Raw genomic sequence first — 20120 nt, 5'->3', positions numbered from 1 at the left:
ATGGTTACTGACAGAGGAATTATTCTAAAAAAGACTGAGTATTACAGTAACAGTGAGATGAAAAGCCCCTTCGATATTATGAGTTTCAATTCCATGGTAAGATTTAAATAACTATCTTCAGGCATGTGTGATTTAGAATAGTTCTACTAGGTAAAAAACAGAATGAATATTCCTGGTAATAAGAGGGTTGAAGATATGATGTGAATATTAATGAAAGTGATGTCAATGGGCTTGCACTATTTGTGGCCGTGTTTCTCATTATTAGTGATACTGTGTTTGGTCATTTGGTTACGGTTGCATCCATTAGATGTCTTCATTTCTTTTTATGACAGCATTAGAAATGTTATTTACATACCATAAAATTCATCTTTTAAAGATGTACAATTCAGTATTTTTTAGAAACATAATCAGAGAGTTGTGAAACCATCACCACTATCTAGAAAATTTAGAAAATTTTCATCGTCCTTAAATGAAACTGTTGGAAACAGATGCTCAGTGCCGCAAAGAAAAATCAGCATTGAGACAAAGGACTTTTCAACAACGCAATTTTACTTCCTGGACTGCAGGAAGGGTACTCTCACTAGCCAAACTGTCATGACAGCACAACAAACAAAGGAAAGCAGAAACATTTATTCCTTACACATTTGGGGTCATCCTTACTACTGTGTCTCTTCTCCATTGACTGGAGTCAGATCTCACAGTCTAAACTAAAACCCTATTGGCCAACAACTTAAAACTTTTCTAAACAGGTAAAAGCAATGGAGAGCTGGGACATGCTTATGAGCATGCCCAGCACAGATATCTTGGTTAAAGTACAAGGACATAGAATGTACCACTTACTTGTAAGCATGGCATGTCTAACAGCTACATAGGATAGGGCTTAACAGCTATTAGCACACTTATGATTTATTCTTTAACAAGAAAGGAAACTTTAAAGAGGAACTTTTCCACTTCTCACAAACTCTCTACCCCTTAACAGTCACTCTCTATTTGCAACTCCACCCCACTGCCAGCCTCTGAAGGCATCTAATCCTACCGATTTTCTGATGCTGGAAATTTCTCTTTTGGAAATTAATAAGTACTCTGCAGATGAAATGTGGAGACCATGTGTATATCACTTTCCTCACAAATCTTTCATATTTTAATATTGAATGGTATGATGTCCACATATAATTCATTATTTAAAAGTCTCACAATTCATCTCTCTGGCCATTAGCTGGTGAATAATTAATACTCTAATCACACATCACTAATTCTTTCCACATCATTAGTGAGGCTGAGAGATTTTATGCTTGTCTGACCAATTTTTAGGAATAAAACTTTGAAGCTTCATGTTAAATTTTTGTGATAACTAGCCTTGTATTTATAATATTTTAGTGCTTTCCACTAGCACACAAAATACTGTGATGGCATGTCAAACATATTTCAACATCAGGAAAAATATTATGATTCTATATTTATCATCTTTACTAAAGTTCTGCTCTCATCTGTACTATTTCAAGGCAAATCTCACATTCCAAAAGCAATCTTATTGAGCATGATTTTAATTCACAGAGAAATGGGCAGAGAAAGGAAGCCTCCAGGTTTATAGAAACATGCCTCTCTAGGCTTACTATGGTTATCTAACTAAACTTTTTTCTACAATGCAGCTAGAAAAAAAATTATATGTTGATAACACTGGCAGTGGCTATGAAGGGTTAAAAGAAGAGGTTAATGCTAACGTTGCTTTTGATTAATGAACCATATTTCTGTATATAGGTTTGAATAAAGTGAGAAACAGGTGAAGGAGAGGAAAAGATGCTGGGTTGGTGTTTTTAACATGCTTTTCGTTGTGAAACCAACAACCAACCCATCACCATAAAAAATAGGTGCTTACAGAATTCATATAGCATTTAGGTAAACACTTAAAATCAATGGAATATATTCAGATGACTATATTTCTGTCAGGGAAATTTATTACACAAAACAAACTTCCTTGAGCAACCATTCTGATGTGGTTTATTTACACCTACTCACAATTTTTCTCAATGTCAATACCTGTTAGCAAAATATTTCATATGTAACTTTACTCGTATGCACGAAAACTAATTGATATGTGTCTTAAATATCTAACGATTGCTATAGCTATTACTTTATGTCAGATAAGTCAATTGATGGGACAAAGGAATTTTAATTCTGGTACTCTTATGTATATTTATAATACACATAGAACTCATTAAGTATGAGTAGAGTTCATTCATTATGTTGCCAGACACAAGAATCTCTTGATCACAAGTGAGGAGAACATATGCCATGTTAATCAGTAATAGAGTTACAAAGTATATTAGCTCATTCTCGTATTGCTATAAAGAACTACCTGAGGCTGGGTAATTTATAAAGAAAAAAGTTTTCATAGGCTCACAGTTCTGCAGGCCATACAAGAAACATGCTGCAGAGGCCTTGGGAAACTTAGAGTCATTGCAGAAAGTGAAGGGGAAGCAGGCACATCTTACATGGCCAGAGAAGGAGGAAGAGAGAGAAGTGGGAGATGCTACACACTTTTAAACAACCAGATCTTGTGAGAACTCACTATCAGGAGAACAGCAAGGGGGAAATCCACCCCCTTGATCCAATTACCTCCCACAAGGCCCCTCCTCCAATATTGGGGGTTACAATTCCACATGAGATTTGGGCAGAAACACAAATCCAAACCATATCACAAAGTCTGCATGGGCATCCACCTTCTAGGAGTTCTGTGAAGAACAGCAACAAGGCAGGTGCTCACAACCAGTAAGGTACAGAAAGAAGACAAGATATTGGAATTTCCTTCAAAATGAAAAATCTGTAAGCAAGGCAGAGGTTCTCTAGCCAACTTCACAGATTCCAAAGAGGATGGGGATAGAGAAAAGAAAAAGAAAAAGAAGGTTATTGGAAAAACTACATCTACAGTTAACTCTTTTATTCTGCTACCTGGTGTTAAAACTACTATAATTTTAATTATCTGGGAAGATGTGGTATATATTACCTTGACAGTTTCTCAGCTTTTGCATTTCTATGTACATTTTAAACTCCACCATTTTGCTCCAAGTAAATAATGAATAACTTCTAGTTATGAACATCATGTTTATACGTAGTTTATTATGATACACCAGTATTGTATTTTTGTTAAATATAAATGAAACATTCTACCTTGTAATAGAGATTATGATTTGTCTAAACAGATTAACCATGAAAATATGCTATTTGTAGGATGAAGATGCCATTACAAACAGCTTTTCACAGAGTTAGGTCAAAGAATACAGAGCAGATGATTATATCAGAATACAGAATGGTCTCATGTGAATTCTACTCCCTTCCTCACTGCTTATTCTATCTACACACACAACACTAAGTAAGGTGGACCAGTGTATGGTATTATGTGTAACTCAGCCCCCTAAATCATGACAAATAAGATTTTCAGGCAAGATTACAATACTGACTTCAGTTATGAACAATTAGATAGATACTGAAATCCTCTTGAGATTTCACATTGCCTGCCTTTCATTGCCATGATGCTAAAATTTGAGATGGATCATTGTAAATGGTTTGCACTGAGAGTAGAGTCTCCAAAATATTAATATATCCTTTATAATTCTTCTTAATCCATAAGGAAAGCTTAAAGTACCTCAAAAGTTGCCTATAACTACCTGGTAATATCCCTCAGAGGTACCTGACTCACATTATTTGCTTATTTTAAGTCTTAATTTAAATATATATTTAAACATATCTACATATTTATTTTAAATATCCAATATTGAATATTCCAATAAGGCACATAAATAGCAGGTATTAATTTACACTACAGTTCCTAATGTGGCATTGCCAACTTGAGTGAATTAATGCTCAAACTGATTTGATGTGGATCTGATTCACTCTCTGCTAGTCTCCTTTATGTGATGTAGTTTCCTATCCACTCAAAAACAGGAAGGTTTCTGAAAAAGGCATGCTAAATACACATTTTAAAGTACTAGGGACTGACCCAAAGGTGCCAAGCACACTCTACACAAATGCCAAATTATGCACTGAGCAGAACAATACTTAGAATTACCTTCATTATTTCTCAATTATTTTTAATTGTAGGGAATGTTTTTTAAAAATAGTATAATTTCCATTTAAGTGATTGTCAATGAGAGTAAGTATAATAAGCTTTATTATGCAGCAAAAGTATTTATAAACCCATAATAGGGTTGAAAAAGTGCTATTAAATAGAAGAAAAGAGCTAATATAATCAACAGCTCTATAGTCTCAGTTTTTTTTTTGTTTTTTTTTTTTTGAGACGGAGTTTCGCTCTTGTTACCCAGGCTGGAGTGCAATGGCGCGATCTCGGCTCACCGCAACCTCCGCCTCCCGGGTTCAGGCAATTCTCCTGCCTCAGCCTCCTGAGTCGCTGGGATTACAGGCACACGCCACCATGCCCAGCTAATTTTTTGTATTTTTAGTAGAGACGGGGTTTCACCATGTTGAACAGGATGGTCTCGATCTCTTGACCTCGTGATCCACCCGCCTCGGCCTCCCACAGTGCTGGGATTACAGGCTTGAGCCACCGTGCCCGGCCCTATAGTCTCAGTTTTAAACATCAGATTTGCCTATTTAAAAATATATTTCTCATCAGAAAAATGTTAAGTACATTTGCAACAAAGTCTAGGAGTTTCAGCTCTAAAGTCTGAATGTAATGATTAATTAAAACATCAATGAAAAATGTAAGAATTATAATTTTTATTATTTAAAACACAAATTAATTTATCTTTATGTGCCAAATTCTTATTGTACCTGTTTTAAAGGCAGAGGACACATATAATCCAGTTCCTTAAATATGACGACTTGCAAAATTAAGCAAGAATGTGGTTTGTTATTTTTAAGGAAAGGTCAAACATTCTACTACACTATATCTCATCCATGATTAGGAAAACATTTTTTATTGGTTTTGAATGGACAACTAAATCAGGCACTTTCCAGGAATTTGTGTGTCAATAAATTCATAGATCAGATACTTCAGTGTCAGCTTTGCTGTTAATGTTACTGTATTAGTCCATTCTCATACTGTATGAAGAAATACCCAAGATGGGTAATTTATAAAGAAAAAGAGGTTTAATGGACTCACAGTTCCACATGACTGAGGAGGCCTCACAATCATGGTGGAAGGCAAAGGAGAAGCAAAACATGTCTTACATGGTGGCAGGCAAGAGAAGTGTGTGCAGGAGAACTGCCCTTTATAAAATCATCAGATCTTGTGAGACTTATTCACTATCATGAAAACAGCAAGGAAAAACCACCCCCATGATTCAATTCCCTCCAACTGGGTCCCTCCCATGATTATGGGATCTACAATTTAAGATGAGATTTGGGTGGGGCACAGCCAAACCACATCATTCCACCCATGGCCCTTCCCAAATCTCATGTCCTCACATTTTAAAACCAATCATGCCTTCCCAACAGTCCCTCAAAGTCTTAACTCATTTCAACATTAAATCAAAATTCCACAGTCCAAAGTCTCATCAGAGACAAGGCAAGTCCCTTCTACCTCTTAGCTTGTAAATCAGAAACAAGTTAATTACTTCCTATATACAATGGAGGACAGGTATTGGGTAAATACAGCCATTCCAAATGGGAGAAATTGGCCCAAAGAAAAGGTCTGCAGACCTCGTGCATGTCCAAAATCCAGCAGGACAGGCAAATCTTAAAGCTCCAAAATGATCCCCTTTGACTCCATGTCTCATATCCAGGTCACACTGATGCAAGAAGTTAGTTCCCATGGTCTTGGGCAGCTTCACCCCTGTGGCATTACAGGGTACAGCCCCTCTTCTGGCTGCTTTCATGGGCTGGCATTGAGGGTCTGCAACGTTTCCAGGTGCATAGTATAAGCTGTCAGTGCATCTGGGGTCTGGAGGACAGTGGACCTCTTCTTACAGCTCTCCTAGGCAGTGCCCCAGTGGAGACTCTGTGTGGGGGCTCTGACCCCTCAATTCCTTTCCTTACTATCCTAGCAGAGGTTCTCCATAATAGCTCCACCCCTGCAGCAAACTTCTGCCTAGAGATCCAGATGATTCCATACATTCTCTGAAATCTAGGGGTAGGTTCCCAAACCTCAACTCTTGACTTCTGTGTACCTGTAGGCTCAACACCAAGTGAAAGCTGCCAAGACTTTGGACTTCCATCCTCTGCAGCCATGGCCTGAGCTACACCTTGACTCCTTTTAGCCACAGCTGGAGCAGCTGGGACACAGGGCACCATGTCCCTAAGCTGTACACAGCAGGGGGGCCCTATTCCTGGCTCAGGAAACCATTTATCCCTCCTAAGCCTCCAGACCTGTGATGGGAGGGGCTGCTATGAAGATCTCTGACATGCCCTGGAGACATTTGCCCTATGGTCTTGGTGATCAGTATTTGGCTCCTTGTTACTTATGCAAATTTCTGCGGCTGACTTAAATTTCTCCCCAGAAAATGGGTTTTTCTTTTCTACTGTATTGTCAGACAGCAAATTTTTCAAACTTGTATTCTCTGCTTCCTCTTGAACACTTGACCACTTAGAACTTTCTTCTGCCAGATACCCTAAATCCTCTCTCTCAAGTTTAAAGTTTTACAGATCATTAGGGCAGGGGCAAAATGCCACCAGTCCCTTTGCATAGCAAGAGTGACCTTTACTCCAGTTCTCAACAAGTTCCTTATCTCCATCTGAGACTACCTCAGCCTTGGCTTTATTGTCCATATCACAATCAGTATTTTGGTAGAAACCATTCAACAAGTCTCTAGAAAGCTCCAAACTTTCCTACATCTTCCTGGTTTGTCAGCCCTCCAAGTCTCTAGGAAGTTCCAACCTTTCACACATTTTTCTGTCTTCTTCTGAGCCCTCCAAACTGTTCCACCTCTGCCTGTTACCCAATTCCAAAGTTGTGTCCACATTTTTGGCTATCTTTACAGCAGCACCCCACTCTCTGTGGTACCAAATTACTGTATTAGTCCATTTTCATACTTCTCTGAAGAAATACCCAGGATGGGGCAAGCTATGAAGAAAAAGAGGTTTAATGGACTCACAGTTCCACATGGCTGGGGGAGCCTTGTGCAGTCATGGCAGAAAGTGAAGGAGGAGCAAATTCACATCTCACATGGTGGCAGGCAAGAGAGAGTGTGCAGAGAAACTGCCCTTTATAAAACCATCAGATCTCATGAGACTTATTTACTATTACAAGAACAGCACAGGACAACCCACACCCATGATTCAGTTACCTACCATGAGGTCCCTCCCATGACACATGGGGATTATGAAAGCTATAATTCAACATGAAATTTGGGTGGAGACAGAGCTAAACCATTTATCAGACAATGACACTTTTAAACACCAGCCAAGAACAAATGTGCAGGTCCACTGCTCCTGATATCACTGGAACCACAACAACTATGTTCTTTGACTACATAGTTACATTTCATATTTGTTTGATTTTATGCTATAACTATAGAGACAATTTATGAGATTTTGCCAAATTAATTAATATATTGAGGAAAATAAATAAATAATGTTTCAGTACTTATTGAGTAGATTGGAATTCTATCTTTACTATATGCGGAACATAGAAGTTTTATGTGTGTGTGTGCATTGTGTGTGTGTGTCTGAGACAGAGAGAGAGAAAGAGAGAGAGAAATATACGCAGAAGAGCAGGAAAGAAAGAAAACATATATCTTACTCTTTGGAAAATCTACATATGACATATAGTAGTACAACCCTCAAAAACATATGATTCTTTTTTCTTTTTTAATTTTACTTTAAGTTCTGGGGTACATGTGCAGATCTTGCAGGATTGTTACATAGGTATACACATGCCATGGTGGTTTGCGGCCTCTATCCCCCCATCACTTACATTAGGTATTTTACCTAATGTTATCTGTCCCCAATCTCCCCACTCCCTGCTATCACTCCCCTAGCCCTCACCCCCCAACAGACCCCAGTTTGTGCCATGTCCATGTGTTCTCATTGTTCAACACCCACTTATGAGTGATAACATGTGGTGTTTGGTTTTCTGTTCTTGTGTCAGTTTGCTGAGAATGATGGTTTCCAGATTCATCCATGTCCCTGCAAAAGACATGAACTCATCCTCTTTTATGGCTGCGTAGTATTCCATGGTGGATATGTGCCACATTTTTTTATCCAGTCTGTTATTGATGGGCATTTGGGTTGGTTCCAAGTCTTTGCTATTGTAAACAGTGCTGCAATTAACATACATGTGCATGTGTTTTTATAATTAATTGAGTATATACCCAATTAATTATATACCCAGTATATAATTAATATTCTTTGGGTATATACCTAGTAACGGGATTGCTGGGTCAAATGGAATTTCTATTTCTAGATCCTTGGGGAATCACCACACTGTCTTCCACAATGGTTGAACTAATTTACACTCCCACCAACAATGTAAAAGTGTTCCTATTTCTCCACATCCTCTCCAGCATCTGTTGTCTCCAGATTTTTTAATGATCACCATTCTAACTGGCATGAGATGGTATCTTAATGTGGTTTTGATTTGCACTTTTCTAATGACCAGTGATGATGAGCATTTTTTCATATTTTTGTTGGACATATAAATGTCTTCTTTTGAAAAGAGTCTGTTCATATCTTTTACCAACTTTTTGATGGGATTGTTTGAAAAACATATTATTATAAAAGTGTCTATATGATTCTTTATTGTCTAAATGGTACTTAAAATAAGGTGACTAAGTAGAACATCTTTGGAAACCAAAATATGGTTTACATCTTGGCTCCCCCATTTAATGTTTGAGTGAGTTCTGACAAGCATTAGGTCACATTATGGACCTTAGATTCTTCTTCTGTAAAACAGAGATGATAATCTAGAAACAACAACAACAACAACAACAACAACAAAAATAAAACCCACTTCTCAGAACTCCTGTGTGGATCCCATGAAATCTAGCCTATGAGTAGTACCTGACTTATATTAATTAATAGCTGTAGACCTTATGCTTCCTATATTTTTTCAAGCCTTGATATCCATAACATCACACTCTCCTAGTTCTCACCCTATTTCTCACTCATGGATACCAAAGCAGAGCATGGATGACTTTCATAATCTGTTCCTGCTGCCTTTTTAGTTTCATCTCCCAGCTAAATCTTGTCAGAATTCACCAAACCATAACACCCAAAATGTCATTAAATTATGAGTTGTTTTATCCTCCATACCTCATGCTCTATTTTACTGTTTATAATACTCCTTGTTCACATCACCATTTCTCACATAGATATATATTTAGGTTGGTGCAAAAGTAATCGCAGTTTTTCTGACATTGAAAGTAATGGAAAAAACTGCAATTACTTTTGCACCAACTGAATAAAACCTCTATCCCCAGACTTTTTGGGAAATTGGGGAAGAGGGAAGTAGAGTGTATAATCTCTGAGCTGCGAGCACATGATTGTGGAATGGAGAGCAGACACATTAGCAGAAAATACTTGTTCCTACTATTATTAACAGATTTTAAGCTGGTTGAGCCAATCCAAATGTGACAAAAATCTAAAGAAAACAAATTAAACACCAAGCATGTTAGCCCCAAGAGAAATCACATTATGAAAGAATTTTACAAAGTAAAAGAAAGCAAAAAATGAAGAAATCAGTGTTGTATTTTTAATTAGGCACATGGGCTTCAATATGAACAAACCAGATGCAAATAAAGGCTTCAATGTAGGGCAATAAAACCTACCACACTAACATCCATCAAGGATTTGCCCCCTTTCTTTCCCTAAATCTTGGGCAGAGTACACAAATGGTTTCCCTACAATAAATATAAGCTAATAGATTAACAATAATAAGTGAGTACAATTTATTTCATAGAAATTCTGAAGTGAAAAAGAAGCTCTTGAGGAATTCTTTTCTAGAATACCTCATTTATCTCAATGAGATCAGAAATGGGATGCCCAAAGAAAGGAAGGCAAGGACAGCATTGGAGAGTAGAGAACAATGAGGATCATATTCACTACTATGGGAAAATCAGATAACGAGTTAGCCAGTCACCAGAAAAATGATTTGCCAGTATTAAGACTCTAGGGAATGCTTATGGTCTTAATTCCTTGTTTATCTGGTTGTACAGAAAAGTATTTTGTTGCTCATCTATGATTTGCAAAGTTTCTAAATTAGTTCCAATAGCTCTAATTTATCCCAAATCTGCTGATTGAAATGGAGTTTTGTGAAATATGTAAGAAGAGAATATTTAGAAAAATGGTGAGGAATTCCAGATAAGAACAAATAATACTCAGGACTGAAAGGAAATGCTTAACAAAAAGAAAAGAAAACTATCATATGAATCATTCTACTCCCTCTAGAGAATGTGTTCAAGTCTTATTGTCCCGTTTGCCAACCAGGCTTCAACACATTGGCACTGTGAAGTTATGTTCATGCCCCTCTTAGAGGCAAATTATACCCCTATTTTCAGAAGCCACTTAGCTCCCATAATATTTAGTGAAACTATTTATTTCCTAAGTCTGTTAATGTGGTGTGAGACTGCATTAGCTTTAAGACATTCATGGATAAGATATTAATGATTTTTACTGATGAGTTGAAAAGTACACACCACATAGAGCTTCAGGAAAGGTATGAATTTGTTGAATGCAGAGAAATACGATTAAACTTTTATGAAGAAGTTCAGTAACATACAAAAAGACAGAATGCCTTCCATGACAGACATGGAATTCAGTGCTTGAAAGTAGCCTCAAGCAATGTCACTGAATGTTTTTCACTGTGTCCTGGATACAGCTACACTTTGCCTTTAATGTGACATTCTTTTACTATCTGTTCCTCTCTCTTCTAATTGCAAACATATGAATCAGTCCTTTGACTACAAATATACAAGTGGCACCTCTAAATGTTAAGAAATGAGCACATAGAGAACATACACTGACATTAATTTTACTTATCACTGTAAGCCTTTTAAACAAACTTTATAGCTCTACACTTCAACCTCTTTCCATTTAGTCAGTCAAGTTATTTCAGGATATGATGTAAAAATGGTATTTCTCATCCTACAAGATAAGATATCCAGAAACATCATTTCACCAAGGTATATTTGAAATCTACTGACACCGTTAAAGCAACATGTAACAAAGCCATATTGTGGGGAAATCATTATGCTGATGTTTCTCACTTTCAGTTGATACTTATTTAGCATTTCCTTTGGGTTACTTCCTGTCCAAGTGCTTAGTAATTACCAATTCACTGTACTTTTCATGATGACAGTTGGGATAGGTTCTGCTATTAGCTCCATTTCACAGATGACGAAACTGAGAGGCTCAGAAGTAGTGTTAACAAAGCCAGGATGTAACCCTCGGCAGTCTAGCTCCAGAGTATAAATTGGTAGCCACTATTATGCTGCTTTTTTGTAAGAGCACACTTACATTTGGAACTTTAGAAAGAATCTTTATGTCCAAGTTTATTATATTAGATCCCTCTGTTTTTAACATTTTACAACAGTGTAAAATATAAACACGGTATTCTTTAATGTCAGATACAAAATAATCTACATTTAGATATCTTACCAGTTTTGTGCATCATCACAGAAAAGAAGATTGGTAAAAAACGACACAGGCTTAGGTGAGTTGAGAATGAGGCAGCAAGTCATCTTATTATTAATTCCATTGGGAGAGCCTCGGACGATGCTGCCTTTTGGAAATTTCACAGTAAGAGGCTGAATTTCTTGGCCATCAAGAAGCCTTACTGTGGGAATCTGGACACGTAGAGTTGACATTCTGTTTAAAAATTTTAAAAAAATGTTTCATTAGCTCAAAATACCTGCAAGTAATTGGCTCTAAATGTATATTTCATTTTTTTGAATCCTCAGGAAAATTACAAAAAAAGTATTTGTAATCATGTGCCCAATTATTAAAGATATCTTTGTGACATCTCTTATTTTCTGGTCACAATATAAGATGGATGATATTTTAATTTAACTAAGAACCACTTGAGATAATCAAATGTTCCTTTCAAAATACCAATGACATTCTTCACAGAAATAGGAAAAAAATTCTGAAATTGATATGAAACCACACACAAAAAACAGAGTAGCCAAAGCAACGCTAGGTAAAAAGCCCAAAACTAGACAGATTATATTTCCTGACTTCAAATTATACTACATAGGTATAGTAACCAAAACAGCATGGTACTGGTATAAAAACAGCCACTTAAAACAATGGAACAGAATAGAGAAATCAGAAACAAATGCACACAAATACTATGAGCTTATTTTTGACAAAGATGCCAAGAACATACACTGGAGAAAAAACACTATGCAGAAAATGGTGGCAGAAAAACTGAATATTTATAAGTGGAAGAATGAATCTAGATACCCATCTTTCATCCTATATACAAAAATCAAATTAAAATGGATTGACTTAAAACATAAGACCTCAAACTTTAAAACTACTACAAGAAAACCATGTGGAAATCTCCAGGACATTAGGCTGGGCAAAAATTTCTTGAAAAATACCCTAGAAGCACAGTAAACCAAAGCAACAGTGGACAAATGGGATCACAGCCAGTTAAACAACCTCTGTACAGCAAGAGATACAGTCAACAAAGTGAAAATACAATGCACAGAATGGGAGAAAATATTTGCATACTACACATCTGACAAGGGATTAGTAACCAGAAGACATATGAAGCTCAAACAACCCTATAGGAAAAAAAAACCTTATAGTCCAATTTAATAATGGGCAAAAAAATTGTATAGACATTTCTCAAAAGAAGACATAAAAATGGTGGGCCAGGCATAGCGGCTCATGCCTATAATCCTAGCACTTTGGGAGGCCGAGCAGGGCAGATCACCTGAGGTCAGGGGTTTGAGATCAGGCTGGCCAACATGGTGAAAACCCGTCTCTACTAAAAATATAAAAATTAGCCTGGCATGGTGGCGGGTGCCTGTAATCCCAGCTAGTCGGGAGGCTAAGGCAGAAGAATCGCTTGAACCTGGAGGCGGAGGTTGCAGTGAGCCAAGCTCCCACCACTACACTCCAGCCTGGGTGACAGAGCAAGATTCTGTCTCAAAAAAAAAAAAAAAAAAAAAAAAAAAAGAAAAAGAAGAAGAAGAAGTCATACATATGGCCAACAGGGATATGAAAAGGTGTTCAACATAAATGATCATTAGAGAAATGCAAATCAAAACTACAATGAAATATCATCTCACCCCAATTAAAATGGCGTTTGCCACCACACCCGGCTAGCTATTCTTGATCCTTACCCTTCCATATAAAGTTAAAATTTTCAATCTCCATGAAAACTTTAGTTGAATTTTTATTAACATCACATGAGATATGTGAATTTATTTGTGGAAAACTTTTTTTTACAGCATTGAACATTCCAATCCATGAATATGGGTGTATTTATTTATGAGTTCTTTAACTTAAGTTTTATAATTTTCTTTATACAGTTCCATACAGTTCATTCATATCTTTTGTTCAGTTTTATCTATTATCTTTTAAATTTTGATGTTATTATAAATAGTAATTTAAAGTTGTGTGCTGTATGTATGCTGAAATTATATTGAATTTTAAATATTAAAATTATGTTTGCCTATTTTGATAAGTGATCTTCCCAGTTTTAAAAAAATTCCTGTAGATTCTTTGAATTTCCTCCATGAAAAAATAATGTAATATACAGACAATGACATTTCTGAGTTTTATTTCCTAACCCTTATACATTTTGTTTTTCTTATCCCCCTGCCATATGTTAGGTTCTCTATTAAAATGCTTGAGGGAAGCAGTGATAATAAGCACCGCTGATTTTTCTTTTGTTAAAAGGTAATTCATGTATATTCCAGTATCAATAATTATATTTGCTCTAGGCTTATATGACAGGATCTTAAACAATTAAAGAACATCTAAACATTTTATTACTGTTTGTTGAGAGTTTTTCCATGAATGATGTAAAAATTTTATCAAATGCCTTTATTCTCAACCTATGAAAATTGTCATATCATTATTCTCTTTAATTTGTGAATGTGATAGATAATACAAAATGACACTTTAGATCTTTCAATGATAGACAAGCCTTGAAATACTGGAATACAAACAATTTGGTCATGATCTATCTTATATTCACATGGTTTGATTCTTTTTGGACAATTATATGTTTGTTCATAACACAGCTTAGGCAATAATTCATCTTTCTTATACTGCCATTTCCTGATTTCATAATAGAAATTTCTGAGATCATAAAACAAATTAGGGCACATTATCTATTATTCTATAGTTTGATATATCTGTTTCCTGGAAGTTCAGTAAAACTTGACTGTAAAATCATCAGAGGATGTTTTCTTACAAAATTTCAAGTATTGACTCAAAGGCTTTCTATTTATTCCCAGTATATTTTTAGTAAATAATACATTTCTACAACTTTCACATTTAAGTTTTCACATGTATTGGAATAGATCTCCTTGTAGTATTTTGATTATCTCATTTTTTCTTTGGATTTATGGTTATGCTTCCTTATTTCTAACATTATTTAACTGCCTCTTCTCTGTTTTGTTCCTTGTCAAATTCACTGTATTAGTATCCATTATATCAGTCTTTCAAAGAAGAAACTTTTGGTTCCAATGAGTTTCTGTTTTGTATATTTTTTTATATTCCTTTAATTACTACTGTGTAGAAATTAAAATTCTACCTTCTACACTACATGAGTTTAGCCTAAGGTTCTATTTTTTTAATCTTACTTCTTAAGTTCAATGTTTAAAATTTCCAATCATTTTTTTCTTTCCTAATATCAGCATTTCACATTGCATGTTTCCATGTATGGATAATCTTACTGTACTTTATTAAGGTATTTTTCTTCAATCACTGAAATTTTGATGTTTATTTAATAAAACAGATAAACAATGATGCAGGCCTAATTGTTTTTCTTAAAAAAGCAGTAGAAGTCCTAGTAGCTGTTTTAAGTTTAGTTTTCAGCTCTAATGTCCAGATGGTGTTTACAGTACTTGATTGTATTATACATTCATGACTCTCAGTGAATGTTTTAAAGATTTGGAATCTAGTATTTTAATTATTATTTATTTGTGAAATTCAGTATGATTTCTTCTTTCACTCTCTGTAGAATTTTTTTTAACATTTTCTAACTCATGGTTGATCTTGTTATCTTTACTGACTTTTAATTTATTATATTTATTTTTGGAGAATGTAGTCTATATTATGTCAGCTCTTTAAAAAATTTTGAGACTTGACTTATAACTATAGAATCATACATTGTCAATTTTTATAAATGTCTCATGATTGATTAAAAATGTGTATTCTCTAATTGAAAGGTGCAATTTTTACATGTTGAATGAATGAAGCTTATTACAAATATTGTTCAAATATCTTGTCTCTGGACTCATCAACACTTCTGATACATGTTTTAATATCCTAGAGGTATGAAGGACTAGTCAAATTTTCCCAATTTAAATTTGGAAGTTACATATTTTAAGACAATTTTAATTATGCATAGAATTTTAGAATTCTGTTGGCTTCCAGGTGAATTTAATCTTTTACAATTATTTGATTACTTTTACATCTTAAAAATATACTTTACCTATTAAAGTTTATTGCATTTGAAATTAATACTGCTACCCAGCTTTATTTTGGTTATGCTGTTATATCTCTTCCTATCATTTCACTTTGGTGCTTCTCAACTGAGAGTGATTTTGTTCCCCAGGAGCCATGTAGCAATGTGTGGAGATATATATTTTTTGTCACATCAAGGGGAGGATTGCTATTGGGTAGAGGCTATGGACGCTGCTAAACATTCCACAACAAACAACATAGCCTCTCACAATACACACACATATATAAATATATGTATATATATAAATATATGTATGTATATAATGTATATATATGTATATACATACATTCATTATATATATATTAATGTATATATATAAATATATGTATATATACATAGATATGTATAGGGACCTTTCAGGTATAATTAAGGTCTCTGATTAATTGACTTTGAATAAAACAAGAGAGAGATTATCATGGATGGTTCTGACACAATTAGTTGAGATCATAAAAAAGGGTTTGAAAGTCAGAGGCAGCGAAGTCTGATAGATGGTATACTTTTGGCCTTGAATTAGTTGTATACTATGTTGTGAGGATGTGACCACATGGCTAGGACTTGAGGGTGGACTGAGTGTGTCCCTAGTCAATAAATGATGCTTTAGATCTATAAGGACCATGAAATTAATTCTGTCAACAACTTGAGAGGTTGGAGGAAGATTGAGCCTCAAGTGAAAGTGCCACTCCAGCCAACACCTTGACTTCTGCTTATTAAGACACTCAGCAGAGGATACAGCTAAGCCAGCTGGACTACTGAGTCAGAGAAACTGCAAGATAATAAACAAATTCATGTTGTTTGAGACATCAAATGCATGATTTAAGGCATTACATTTGTGATAATTTTTCACATAGCAATAGAAAACTAATATATAGATTTTTTTTTTTTTTTTTGGAGACGGAGTCTTGTTATGTCGCCAGGCGCGATCTCAGCTCACTGCAACCTCCGTCTCCTGGGTCCAAGCAATTCCCCTGCCTTGGCCTCCCAAGTAGCTAAAACTACAGGCACACCACCACACGCAACTAATTTTTTGTATTTTAGTAGAGACGGGGTTTCACCGTGGTCAGGATCGTCTCAATCTCCTGACCTCATGATCTGCCCACCTCGGCCTCCCAAAGGGCTGAGATTACAGATGTGAGCCATCGTGCCTGACCTATATTGAATTTTCAAGCTTGCTTATTACACCATGAAGAGAGACACAGCAAAGAAAAAATATATATATATATGTGTATATATATATATACAGGAAAATTCAATGGCTGTGAGATAATTAGAGGGTTTTTTTGTTAAATATTTTAATAGTTCTTTCCAACTATAGAAATAGGTCAGACATTATTTATAACTCTTACATAACAGAGACACAAACAAAAAAAGCATATAAAGAAGATGTGGTAAATTCACATTAAGTATTTACCTGAAATAGTTTTGAGGTAAAATTTTGACATCCATCACAGTTGTTATATTCAAAGGAACAGGAGTGAAAAATATAAATGGAGGGTCAAACAATAACTTTGGTGATTTTACTTCTCCAGTAAGAGATAATATTCTATAGCAAACTGGAATATCATTTAAAAGCATAGGAATATCTGCTGTGTATTTTCCAGGATGTTCTAATGAAAAACAAATTTTAAGGGTATTTAAAATTAGTTAAAACACACAAAAACATTTACATAGCCGAAACATTACTAAATTTCAAAATGTACTATGATGTTACAACTATTTAATGGTGCAGAATAAATTACCCAGAAATTAGATTTAGCTTGCTGGAGAACGTAGGACATGTAATGAAGTGCTGTTGAAAGAAAAGTATTTTAAAATGCAGCTTGACTAGAAATGGAGAAATTAGCCAAGCATGGTAGTGCGCACCTCTAGTCCCAGCTACTTGGGAGGCTGAGGCAAAAGAATCGTTTAAACCCAGGAAGCAGAGGTTGCAGTGGGCTGAGATCGTGCCATTGCACTCTAACCTGGGTGACAGGGCAAGACTCTGTCTCCAACAACAACAACAACAACAAAACAGTAAGATTGGGAGCCTAATAAAGGAAACCATAGATTTGACTGCTATGGCCCAGTCCCATATTGAATGAAAAGTCAAATGAAAATGTTTCTTATTTCCTTCTAGATTGACCAGTCCAGTCCATTTTATCTGAGTATAAATGTTGACAGGGACATAAAGGAGAAGTTCTGAACAGAAATACGGATGGTAGGTTTAACTGGAATAGCCTTTGTGCTATTTCTTTCAAACCAGAATATGGCAGAAACAGAGAAGAAACTAGAGAGCTACATAATGAAACTTAATTATTTTTACAAAACAAATCTCAGAAAGCAAAGAAAAGTTGATAATTTATATCATATTTTCAAAAATTTAAAAAGAGGTAATAAAAAATTTGAACATTTTTAAACCTACTAATCATAATATGCTATGAGATGTTTCTCACACACAAAACTAAAATGATTATACAATGCCATGCTAATAGATATAGTAGAATATCAAGTTATTGCAGCACAGTGCTAATAGAATATTATTGAGAGACAGAACACACTGCTCAATGAACTCTCTAATAAGCTTAAAAGCTATAATAGATTCTTACCCTGCCTGAATTTCTACTGATAACTGAGCCAGTTGTGGGTATTTTATCTAGATTACCACATGTGTAAAACAGTGTCCTCAGAATTTGGGTATTTTATAAGTCTAATAAAATGAAAAACAGATTGCATTGTACTATAGTGACTGAATGTGATAAGCAGAATTTTGAGAATGTTCCTCAAAAAATTAAAAATAGAACTATCATATGATCCAGTAATTTCAAAGGAAATAAAATCAGTATCTCCGATATCTGTACACCCATGTTTATTGCAGCATTATTCAAAATGGCCAAATTATGGAAGTGTCCATTGATGGATGAGTGGATAAATAAATTGTGATGTGTGTATACACAATAGAATGCTATTCATTCATACAAAGGAAGAAAATCCTGCCCTTAGCAAAAAAAAAAAAAAATGGTTGAACCTAGAGGACATTATTATAAATAAAATAAGCCAGACACAGAAAGACAATTACCGTATAATCTCACCCATGAGGAATCTAAAAGTTCAAACTCATGAAAGCAGAGTGCAGGATATTGTCTTCTAGGGGCTTGGGAGTGGGGGAAATGGGGAGATGTTGATCAAAGGGCACAAACTTTCAGGTATAAGATGAACAAGTTTCTGGGGATCTAATATACAACATGGGTGATAATGGATATGTTAAGTAATTTGATTGTGGCAGTCATTACACAATGTATACAAAAATCAAATCCTCACATTGTACACCTTGAATATATACCAACTTTGTCAATTAAATAATGTAACATTCAAAAATGAGATCAATAAAATTGCATTATTTATAATTATTCAAATTAAAAGGAAAAAATAATCTAAATTTCTGACTACATAATAAAACAATCTCATATATGAAGGATAAATTGAAAGTATAACTGCAAATATAGGAGAAAAGATCTTACTTGGACTGAAATTTATGGAAACATTGTACTTTTCCTGCGGTTGTAGAAGCCCCTTTAATGCACTGAAGTTGAATGTGCCATCTTTGAAAAGGTTGCCAGTATTATTAATATCCAAAGTCCATGTCACATGGCGTTCGGTAATATTATGTAAAACAAGATTCTGCTCACACACACAAAAAGATTTTTAAAAATGTCAAAAATTATAGCAGGTAATATAAAATTTAATTGTATTACATCTCAATTTGATGAGCCTATATATAAATTCAAATGATTAATCATAGATAAAATGCTTCAAAATGATATTAGAGAAACAAAGCGGTTTTTAATCCGATGAAAATATTTTCTATGGCAATGAAGGGGTAGATACACTATTCCATGCATTTTTCAAAACCCAAAACTTTTGTATACTAAAAAGGGCGAACTTAAATGTATGTAAATCAAAAACAATCAACCCAGCTGTAATACAGTGCATCACAGTCTGTAATCCATCTTGGAATGTTGATGCACTGTATTACAAATGTGTGAAATAACCTCACTGAATGTAGTTGGGGTATGGAGAAATTGACCTTAGTAATAACCTCACTGAATGTAGTTAGGGGTGGGGAGAAACTGACCTTAATAACTTTGAAAAACTATGTTTTTAACTGAAAGCTACAAGGCTAAAGACTATAAGAATTGTGTATGAATAATGTACTCTAGGTGATAAACGTGTCAGCAATTTTAATAGGCTACACGTTAGAAACTCTGAAACTTCTTTACTTGAAATTAGGATTAAAAAATCAGTAAATAAAAAGTAAAAAATGAGAGGCAGATTTCTCATTGTCAGAGAAATAAGTCAAAAATGAATAAGAGAGAAAGATGGGAATCGACACTGTGGTGCTAGATTAGAGATATCAATCTGAACTGGTGTTAGATGGATATATGGATAGATAGAGAGACACATATATAGATAATTATAGGTATACGTGTATGTAGGGATTAACCTATATACACACATTTCCTATTTGTTGAAAGGGCCTAGA

General features: G+C 35.0%; 1 protein-coding gene and 1 long non-coding RNA gene across 2 annotated transcripts in view; one reads left to right on the top strand and one right to left on the bottom strand.

Annotated features, from left to right (window-relative positions):
* Positions 1 to 20120, bottom strand: part of CFAP47 (cilia and flagella associated protein 47) — a 443615-nt gene that overhangs the window by 302023 nt on the left and 121472 nt on the right. Inside the window, exons 24-26 of the mRNA XM_032286197.1 lie at positions 19099 to 19258; positions 17013 to 17208; positions 11551 to 11760 (exon numbers count right to left, since the gene is read on the bottom strand). Coding sequence (XP_032142088.1) covers positions 11551 to 11760; positions 17013 to 17208; positions 19099 to 19258 — 566 coding nt within the window. The remainder of the gene's footprint in view (positions 1 to 11550; positions 11761 to 17012; positions 17209 to 19098; positions 19259 to 20120) is intronic.
* Positions 1 to 20120, top strand: part of LOC116556812 — a 117280-nt gene that overhangs the window by 2642 nt on the left and 94518 nt on the right. The window lies entirely within an intron of this gene.

The sequence above is a fragment of the Sapajus apella genome, unplaced genomic scaffold, assembly GCF_009761245.1.
Source record: "Sapajus apella isolate SASKATOON/1434 unplaced genomic scaffold, GSC_monkey_1.0 scaffold17, whole genome shotgun sequence".
Lineage (NCBI taxonomy): Eukaryota > Metazoa > Chordata > Mammalia > Primates > Cebidae > Sapajus > Sapajus apella.
This window is presented reverse-complemented; position numbering and strand designations above follow the sequence as displayed.